Genomic DNA, 10,139 nt, shown 5'->3' on the forward strand with positions numbered 1-10,139 from the left:
CGCTGCTGTCTCCCTCGACAAGACAGGCTTTTTCTCTTGGTTCTTGTCTTTTTCTTGGGTTTCCGCTCTGCATCCTTTTCTCTTGGTCCTCCCTCATGGATGTCCTATAAGTCTCCTGGTTTCCTCCCTCCGCTCCTCCTGGTCCTAAGGTTCCCCCCCTCTCCTCCCTATCGTTCGTCCTCCGTTCTGCGTCTGCCCCCCTCCCCTATCTCCCCATACTCGCACTCTGATTGCACCAATCCTCTCCCCCGCCTTACTTTTGCTTTTTGGAGGGATCGACCGTCAGAAACCCTTGCCCTAAGGACCGAACAGAGTAATGCCCCTTGCGCGTGAAGCCATGCGGTGAGCTTGTCCCTGTCGCTCTGTGTGCGCCTCTGTACCACCTTGTGCTTCTCCCGCCGTAAACGATCTCTGAAGGGGGAGAGAGAGACCGCCAGAGATCAAGAGAGCGAGAAGATCTTAGTTTTTGCTCCACCGACTCCCCCTTCCTCTTTTTGCCTGGTCTCCGCCCACCATGAGGCAGCAGGAGATGACCCATTCGCCTGCCTACTACCAAGAGCATGGCCACCTCATGACGACATCCCTTCATGATCCCTCAACGACTCCCGCCGTTCCTCCTGCAGCGCATCATCCCCCGTCGGATCCTCATCGTTCTAAGCAGGGGGCGGCCATCTACCCTCCGTCTGAACTCAATTCCGTTGAAGATGCCTCTCCGAACGCCTTCCCTTCCGATTCGTGGGATGTGTCCTATCTTCACCAATATCCGCAGGAGCCGCACCGGTTGCCGCGTCACTATCAACAGCAGCAGGCTCCGGGGGAGTTGATATACCCAGATCCCGAGCCCCCTGTCGTGACTCCGGTGTCCGTCCCTTCATCCCGCAGAGAAAATGGCCCTGCGTCAACTCCGGCGTCGTATAGCAACGGGGCCGCACGAAAGGAAGACCGGACTCGTGGGAGTTGGACCGACCACTCGTCCTCCATGTCCGGCGACAACCATCACCATAGTGCCCCTCGCGTTCACAAACGACCGATTCATGATGAAGAACCTTTGGCGGACGATAGTCAGGATGCATTGTTGATGCTGGTAAGTTTTTCTTCGAAGGAGGAAGGTCAAATGTCATGTTGCTAACCATCTGCGAACGTTTCCAGTTCCGACTCTCTCTGCCGGTACCGATCTTTTCTCTATGTGCATCTCTATACACCGTCTTCGGCTTGTTCTTCGTCCTCTTCACCGCCCCCTTTCGTCTCTGTTCCTGCATTCCTTACCTTCGATCCACCTCGTTTCGCGCACAACTATGCGATCTTCTCGTCCCGCAGTTGCATCTTCATGAGCGACTGGTCTGTCTGCGCAAATCCTCCTTTCGATCGGCGTCGACGCAATCAATACACAATAACGATCCGGACCGGCCGTCGGCTTCAAATCCGTGCGAAGCCTATTCCGTCGGCGGCCTGGTAGCGGTTCTCCTCGTATCATCTCTCCTCTCCCTGGCCTTCCTTCTTCTCGTTTGGACAGCGGCCTTTTTCTGGATATTTGCCATGGTTCTCGGCAACCCAGATGGCACGGAGCGGAAGGATGACGGTCGAGCGGCTGTTCTTGGAGTCGCTAGATGGTGGCATATATGGTTAGGCAAGGCTCGAAAGTCGCCTCGCTAATAATCAGCCACCTGGGGAACTCTTTGGCTCTCATAGCTTTTCATATTTTTCTTTTTCATTTTTCATTTTCTTTTTGGATATCCCCTCTTATTTTATCATCTCTTGCTATCCAGCGTGATTTTCATCCTGGTTTGTTCTGATTGACTTTTTTTTTTTTTTTTTTTGGTTTTTGACGTTGGCATGATACCAATGTTTGGGATATGTGGAATGATTTTTTGAAGCCTTTTGTCTTTTTTCTATATCCTTTTAATCTGATTCATGCGTGAGTGTACAGGAGTTGGAAATGGTTGTACCGGCGCCGGGGCGTTGATTTGTTGCCTGCTTCTGAGCCGCTTGCCTTTTTTTGGTTGTGTCGGCTTTTCTGTCCGTCTTTCTTATCAACCCCTGCACCGAGAGAACGAGACGTGGCCTTTTAGCACTTCCAACAACACGAAAGGAAAGAGAAGAAGCACGACCAGATCACCTACCCAAGAGGGAAAGAATTGGCTTGATTTGCGTGCACGGCCAAAGAAGGAAATGGGAAGTGGATAATCGTTCGAAACCAACGAAGTGGGCAATTTTCGTGTGTACTGTACTTCTATCACTTGAAGAATTGATACCCAGGCTGGTCTTTTTCTTTTCTCTTTATGCTGGCCTTGGCCGTGGATTTAATATCATCTTTTTGGTTCCCCTTTGCCCCTTTTCTTTTTTTATCTTTCTTTGTTTGATTTAGGGTTCGGCACTTGTTTCGGGTTTAAATATGCGGTACTTTTCCGAGGACCACAGGTCAAATCAGAGCAGAGCAGAGCAGATGAGGAGATAAGAAGAATGATCCGGAAAAAGAAAGCGAGCAAAGAAGACGGAGATAGAGGGAAGAAAGGAAGACAGGAGAAAGGCAAGCGAGCGGAGAAAGAAAGAAGAAGTTCTTAGGATCAAACTCCCCCGGACTTTCGCTTTACGAGGGAGGAGGGGCTTTGGGAAATTTTAATTTAGATTAGCGACTTGAGTAGCCTCGCCTCTGACTCTGATAATCTGATCTGTCATATCATCGGGCTCTTAATATGCAGAGTGACTTCACACCAACGTTCGACTTGATGTTTGCCTAGTAACTAGTAGCTACCGGGGTCAGGGAATCTAGCGTTGGGCAAATCGCACTCGGCGTGCTCATCATACAGTATTGTACTCCGTATATATGTACCTAATGATTAGTGTAGGAGTGAGAGATCTAGTGATATCCAGAGCAGGAGATTCAGATAGATAGCTGACCGACCGACAACACTAACAGTAATACTGATAACCGCGCGACAAGTCAACAACTAGTTAAGAAGTTAAGTTAACGAACCAGCTAGCTAACTAACTAGCAACCACTAGTACTAACTACGCTGTCAGATGAATTAATTACTTACATAGCAGTAGGTATAGCAGTAGGAACTGGGATATTTTAAATGATTTAACTAGTTGACTAATTACGTAGTTAATTAGTTAGGTAACCCACAGAGTTCAGAACCGTGATCTGAGATCGAAGATCGATCGATTAACCCTGATCTGCTGGCTGAATTTCGTCATTTTATCTCTTTCATGGTTATTTACTAGCTTTGGGCATATGTTTCTCATGTGTAGTCTATAGTCTATAGTCTGTATGTACTTCCTACAGCAATGCAAAGGATGTATGGACTTGGTGCTACCTATCTATCTATGGTTGCTTATCTTCTTTCTGTACTTACTTACTTGGCTTATCTAGTTATGTAGATCCGACACTAAAGTTTAAGTAGACATAAAGAACTCAATTGTTGAGTTTGAAACTTCATGGGTATGTTGATATATACTTAGGGGAGGTATGGATTAGACTACTTTGATAGATAATCAATGTGTCAGTCAATTTTGGAGATTATGTTTCCTCGTCCATAAATCATGGCTGTTCGATGCCATGCCATGTCCATGTTCATCTCCATAGGAAGTTAAGTAACAAGATACAACATGATATGATATCAAACAGCATTTCAAAAATGGAAAGAAAAGGAAAATAAATTTGTATAAACAATAAACAATTCAAAGCAAAGGTATTTATAGATGTCCCTGTCCTGCTTTTTCAAATTTTAGCGTGGCGTTGGCTTTGTGTGGGTTTCATCAACGTCGTACAATTCAATCTGATTGTTGAATTTTTTTAACCTCTTCTTCCACCAAATCGGGGGCCTCCTCGTCCTCCACGATCACCACCGCCTCGTCCACCACCTCCTCGTCCACCACCTCCTCGGAATCCACCACTACCTCCTCGGAATCCACCGCCTCCACGGCCACCACCTCCCCGGAAACCACTTCCTCCACGATCACCGCCACCTCGTCCACCACCGCCACGGAATCCACCTCCTCCACGGCCACCGCCTCGTCCATTACCACTGAAGCGCTTCTGAACGCGTCCGCCACTGGCGCCGTGCTCCTTGGGCATACCAAGACCACGACGACCGGGGGGACCGGAAGTCTTGGCGGCGATCGCGGCGGTGTCGTCCTCATCCAGTTCCATATCATCAGCACCACCCTGGAACTTCTTCTTCTGCTGGGTCTGGCCCATCTTGACCTTGCCGCGCTGGCCGCGGCGCACGGCATCGGGCCCGCTGACAGCGGCAACGTAGGCGTTGATGCCGCTATCCCCGCCTTCGCCGGAGAGGTCCATGGTGTCCGCGTCAGCGTCGCCATCACCCAGGATGAGACGGCCGTCGGAGTCGACCTTGGCGGAGTGCTTGCGGCGGGATCCCGGGCCCGTGTTGAGGAAGCGAACGCTCGGCTTGGTGGTGGAGATGTTGGCCAGGGCGTCGGGCGCCAGCAGATCGAGCGGGTTGTCTTCGGGCGACATCTCGCGGATGTACTGCTCGCTCTGCTTGGATTTCCGGTTGCTGCTGCCGCGACGACCGCCAGACTTGTGGGCGCCGCCTTCTGCGTCGAAGTCGATCTCGCTGGCGTCGTCGTCGGAGTCGGAGAAGTCGGAGTCGTAGACGGCCTTGTCGAAGGCGTTGCTGTACGTGCGGCCGCCCTTGGTGTTGGCGGCCGTGTTGGCGTTGGTCTCGGCGGCGTTGTCGCCGTCCTCTTCCTCGTCGTCTTCACCGGCCAGAGCGCCTTCCTTCTTCTTCTTCTTGGATCGCTCGCGCTGTTTCCGGATGTTGACCACCAGTTTGCGGTCGGCTTCGCCGACCAGCTCCTCGATGGGGGCAGCGCCGAAGCGTCGGATCAGTCGGTCCAGGATGCCCTTAACCTTGCTGCGGAGACGGCCCTTGTGCTCCTTGCTCCAGACCATCAGGTTGGGGACGAGGGTGTTCAGACGCGCGCGCAGGCTCTCGTCGGAGAGAACGACGACGGCCACCTTGACGAAGCCCAGCACGGATCGGACGATCTCGCGGTTGTTGCTGGTCAGGAAGAGCTCCACGGTCTGCACGAGGTCGTTGCACATAGCCGGCTGGATCTCGGTGTGGAAGTCGAAAAACAGGCGGGACAGCGCCGTGACCGACGCCGCGACCATGTGAGGCGAGCTACCGGCCAGACCGGCAGACACCATGGTGAAGAACTCCTCGATCGTGGCGGGGGCATCTGGGGCGTCGTCGGGCATGTGGGGGACCAGTCCGTTGCGGATCATGGTGCCGGGGGGGTTACGTTCGGAGTCGGCGGTTCTCTTCGCGAGGTGAATGAGCAGGTCGAAGGAGGCGGTACGGGCCTTCTCGTTGCTTTCCTTGCAGCCCAAGACCACTTCGGAGAGGACGGAGGGAATGAAGTGCAGATCGGAGGTCGGCAGGTAGGTGATGAGCTCGTGGATGGCGAGCATACGGTCCCGGCGAGCCGACGCGGGCGTCTTGTCGGCGGTCGAAAGGATCAAGGTCTGCAGCTCCCCACTGCGCTCGCGAAGGGCATCGCATCCAGTCTCCGTCGAAGCCAAGCGAGGGATCAGCTTGTAGGCCTTCTTGATCAGCTGCTGGTCACCGGTGTAGCCGTTCAGGACGGCCGAGGCAAGGGCAAACAGGCTGGCGAAGCTCTCGCGAGGCAAGTAAATCGACATGGCGATGACCAGGTCGATCAGAGTGTGGGAGGTGGGTGGCATCTTGTCGCCGGAACCGCCCTGCTGGTTGCCCTGCTTAGAGGCTTCCTGCTCCGAGGCAACCGACGATTCGAGCATGGTGGTGACACGGGCAAACGTCTCGTTCAGCTCCTATATAGCGTAAACAGATTAGCAATGTCATATTTATGGAACAGTAACAACTGTCAACCAACCTTCTCGGGAGTAATGCTCAGATAGGCATTGATGCACTGAAGGATGTACCCTCTGTAGTGCGGGAGGGTCTGGCTGTACACGTTGAACAGCACGGCCAGCAGGTTGCTAGCGAACCCAGCCAGATGAGCAATGTTCTTCGCAGCGGCCTCCTTCGTGATTCGTCGCTGAAGAATCAAATCATCGCCCTCCGTCTCAACGGACAAGATGGCCTGGTTGGACTCGACCAAGTTCTGGAGCGCTCGGCAGATATCCACCCGCAGGTCGGTCTGCTTGTAGAGAACGTTGGAAAGAAGCTCGGCAAAGCCTTGATCGAAAGACTCCACCAGATCCAGGGGAAGCTCGCAGTAGCCGGGGAGGACCGCCCAGGTCTGCTGGACCAGCGTCTCGAAGATCTTGGTCTCGACCGCCTTCTCGGCGGAGCTGAAGTCCATCATCTTCTGGTAGAGCGTCTCACTCAGAGGAACCAGCTCGGTGCGGAAGTGGGCGAGGTTCGTGTTGGTGACATGGTCGCGGAGAACAGGAAGGAACCAGACACGGCCTGGTTGGCCAGCCCTCTGTTCGATGATGTTCAAGGGCAGGATCTCCAGGACGGCTTCGGGGCCCATGGCTTCAACGGCGCTGCCGAGAACCTGATCCGCCTCCTTCTTGCCGTGGAACGATTCGTTGGTGCGGAGCTCGCCCACCGTCTTCACGATACTGTCCAGGAACGGGCTCGAGCGCCACTTGAAGCTGTCGAACATCGCCGAGCACACGTTGAACACCTCGGCCCACGCGGCCTGGTACTTGACCGAGAGCAGGTCGGTGGCCGCCTTCGCCAATTTCTCCAGGGTCTTCTCATCGTACACCGACGGCTCGATAATCACGGAGTTGGGAATGCAGTTGGCCAAGAACGAGACCAGACACTCGGACGCCGACACGCGGATGTTGCTGGACGGGGAGGCCAGGTAGCTGGCGATCATGTTGAACAAGTCGGGAAGCTTCTCAAACGTATCCTCGGGGCTGATCTGGGCAGAGACGTCGTAACCGCGAGACAGAACGGCGATCCAGGGCGGAAGCAGCTGGGAGTCGTTCTGCGCGGGCTTCAGCTCGGAAATGGCGTCCAACAGGCGAGGGAGCTTGGAGGATGAGAATTCATTGGCCATGCTGGAGAAGATGACCTCGAATACCTCGAACGCACCCATCGTAATGTACTCGTTGGTCGATCGGGAGGCGTTCATCAGCAGCTCGCAGAGCGGCTCGATCTTCTTGCTGGGCCATCCGCCCGATGCGGTCGCGACGGTCTTCACTAGCTGCAAGGAATGGATGACCAAGGGATCGTGGTTCTCTCGGCTGTGGGGGTCGTTGCGGCCGCGACGCTGCTTGGACGCGGCGGTGATGCTGTCGCCCAATGTCCGCATGCCGGTTTCCGCACACATATCGGCGGCGGGGTGATCGAGCGACGGGCTCGGGGGAGGCGACTTGAGGACCTGAATCAGAGCATCCTGGGCCCTCTTGCGCACCTTCGGGCGGTGGTCGACGGCCAGACTCAGCAATCCCGCGATGGCCCGACGTGGACTGATCTGGGTGTGTGGGAGGTTCCATGCGGCCGCATCCTGAGCGATGAGTAGCGATTCGAGGCAGCCGATTGAGGGTCGGAGCAGCGGGGCTTCAACTTCAGGCAGGGAAAGAGCCGGCGCAAGACTGGTGAGGATCTGGGAGAATTTGGAGCGGAGGATCGATTCGGGGACGTAGGCAGTGGTGATGTCGAGCAGATAGACGACGGAGGTTGCCAAATCCTTGTTCACAATGCCTTGGGTAGTGGATAGCGACTGAGATAGCAGGGCGAGTAGCGCGGCGAAGTAGGCTGTGGCAGAAAAGTCTGCTTTTTGGTCACGGAGAGTATCTTCCACTGCAGAGAGAACCACGGCGGTCTTCGGAAAACAAAAAAAAGATTAGCAATGGGGATTTATGTCGCGACGGAGCAAACCGATTATGAATTGAACAATTGGGCAGGCAAAGGCGGGACTTACATGGTGCTGGTTCTGCAGTTTGGGAGACTTGATCTTCTCGAGCTTCTCCGCCAGGGTCGCCATGACGGGCTGATCGACCAACAGGCAGTTGAGAAGTCGTAAGCAGAAAGTGGTGTGAGGAGGGGAGAAAAAAGAGAAAGAAGTGATTCTCCTGGTGGATTGCGGAGAGAGTTTTTTTTTTTTTTTTCTCAAGAGATCCGAATGGAATTTTAATCAGTAGAGGGAAAAAAAAAAAAAGGTACGGCAAGTCTTGGCATCGCTATCGATAGCAACTGATAGTCACTTCTACACATCTATCTGTTCGACACTATTGCACTTGTCTATGAAGGTTTTAGAATTATGCTAGTCATGAAAATATTGAATCCTGATTATTAAGAGACTCGTATTCCAGGAATTCTAGAGTATAGCACCTACGCCTTTTCCAACGGCCAGCCAGTCCACATCGACGGTTTTGTTTGAATACGACAGAAAAGAACACCAAGGACACATAGAAAGGGAAGAAAGGGCGTAATAATAAGACATAATGATCATCAAGCATAGCCACCAGCCTGTCCCCTCGCCGGCCAGGTTCACAAAAGATCGCGATCCCTCCTGCTCATCTATCAATCAACCCTTTCGTCGCCTGAAGGGTCCCTTTCACACTGTGAGTCGACGACAGCCCGTTGGGCCTAGAATCACTCCCATTCAGTCTCCGTACCTTATACCGTCAAAGTACAGGTGATCGGGGAGTAGGGCCGACAGCAACGACGGACCCGAGGAGCGTTCTCGTTCTCGTTCTCATTTGAAATCTCGGACCATCGATCATTTCGAGAGGTATAACCGCTCTCAAAGTGACAAGACAAGCCGATCGGCTGGCCTTCGTGCAGTCGTCGGATATAGCGACGCAGACAAGAGACGCAGCACAAGCAAACAAAATGGTTCGTACATAACGCCTAAAACAGGATCTCTCCGCTGTGTTCAGGCTCGAATCCAAGACACTGGAGTTTGCCCTGGCGCTTCTTGTCGCCCGTTTTCCGCTGCGCATCCTCTTGCTTCTTCAACTCGAACACTTCCTGGAAGGGCGCTCGTTGGACTGTCGTTGGCAATTCGTCTTCCTTGTCAAGGTCCTGCGGGAACTTGTTGTCAGCATGTGAAGGGGGAAGGGGAGGGAGGCGGCTGTTTCAGGAGGGTATGACACATACGATTTCACCCAGAAGCAACACGTTCTCTCCTCGGACTATGAAAATACCCCGCTGGATGTCGGCGTACAGGTTGCCCGCATACATTCGTTCGATGGTATCCTGGAGAACAAGATTCGCTGCAGGCGGAAATCACATTAGACGAGACGAAGCCAGATAGAAACCGAGGAAGTCCTACCGAATTGGTCCCAGCTTCTCAACACGCCAATTAATTTTCTTCCGTCGCGCAACACTAGGACGAGTTTCTCTGGGGCGCTGGTTAGCCAGGGAGGAAGAGACCAATCTAACTATCCAACTTTGGGACAAGGCGATAGGCCGAGGCGCGCGAACGCAGCAAAGAGAACAGAACATACTATCCGTTAGATCTAACAGCTGGGCCGCAGTGGTGAACATCTGTGGAGGTAATTGCGGCGGGCCATGCGACATCGGGCCCAGCGTGTTGTTATTCTGCCCCTGCTGTTGCTGCTGCTGCTGCTGCTGTTGCTGCGGGGGAAACCCGGGGGGTGCGTTGCCATGTTGAGGACCAGCGGGAGGATCGTTGATCGAAAGGCGCTCCATATTGATTGAATTCTATGTCGTGAACTCGAAGTTGGTGATTGCTGGTAGTGGAGGAGGGGTTGGTGGGCAGGCGACGATTGCGGCGTCAATTCTAGGATGAGGGTGCTCGGGATCGGAAATTCGGGGGAGTCGGATAAATAATCAAAGAATGAATAGAGCTAGCGATGCTCTCATTCTGCGAGGACGACGATCGGAGAGCTTGGAATCGACGGGACGTTGCACTGGAGCTAGCAAAAAGCAAGAAATGGTGGTGGGAACAGAGCGATGCTTCGGGATCGGGACTTTGGGGGTGTTTGTCCTGTTTGTCTGCCTCGCCCGGGGAATATCAACTGACAGTAAGTCCGAAGTATAGACGCGAACATGTCAGATCGCGGGGATCATGATTGGGTTCAAGGGATAAACAACGATACTAAATAGATCTACTGCCCTGTTTCGATACTCCTGATTTGTTTCGACCCCAGTGACCTCTAATGTTGGCTAAAAAAAAAAAAAAACACCCGCCCAACA

At 53.3% G+C, this 10,139-nt stretch overlaps 3 protein-coding genes across 3 annotated transcripts; 1 reads left to right on the forward strand and 2 right to left on the reverse strand.

The window, feature by feature from the left end:
- Positions 1-514: 514 nt before the first annotated feature.
- KD926_004960 (uncharacterized protein) lies at positions 515-1,653 on the forward strand (the record flags this gene model as incomplete). The annotated part of the gene is made up of 2 exons (XM_053098298.1): positions 515-1,084; positions 1,150-1,653. 2 exons carry the CDS (start codon positions 515-517, stop codon positions 1,651-1,653), a joined length of 1,074 nt encoding a protein of 357 aa, XP_052957875.1.
- Positions 1,654-3,796: 2,143 nt separating this feature from the next.
- KD926_004961 (mRNA-binding protein RRP12) lies at positions 3,797-7,959 on the reverse strand (the record flags this gene model as incomplete). Its single annotated transcript, XM_053098299.1, has 3 exons — positions 3,797-5,824; positions 5,887-7,797; positions 7,897-7,959. The coding sequence occupies 3 exons, from the start codon at positions 7,957-7,959 to the stop codon at positions 3,797-3,799; spliced, it is 4,002 nt and encodes a 1,333-aa protein (XP_052957876.1).
- An 869-nt stretch (positions 7,960-8,828) lies between these two features.
- KD926_004962 (U6 snRNA-associated Sm-like protein LSm1) lies at positions 8,829-9,632 on the reverse strand (the record flags this gene model as incomplete). The annotated part of the gene is made up of 4 exons (XM_053098300.1): positions 8,829-9,002; positions 9,078-9,193; positions 9,253-9,357; positions 9,428-9,632. 4 exons carry the CDS (start codon positions 9,630-9,632, stop codon positions 8,829-8,831), a joined length of 600 nt encoding a protein of 199 aa, XP_052957877.1.
- Positions 9,633-10,139: the final 507 nt, after the last annotated feature.

Source organism: Aspergillus affinis, assembly GCF_023601865.1.
Source record: "Aspergillus affinis strain CMG 70 chromosome Unknown NODE_23_length_327850_cov_86_924445, whole genome shotgun sequence".
Taxonomy (NCBI): Eukaryota; Fungi; Ascomycota; class Eurotiomycetes; order Eurotiales; family Aspergillaceae; genus Aspergillus; species Aspergillus affinis.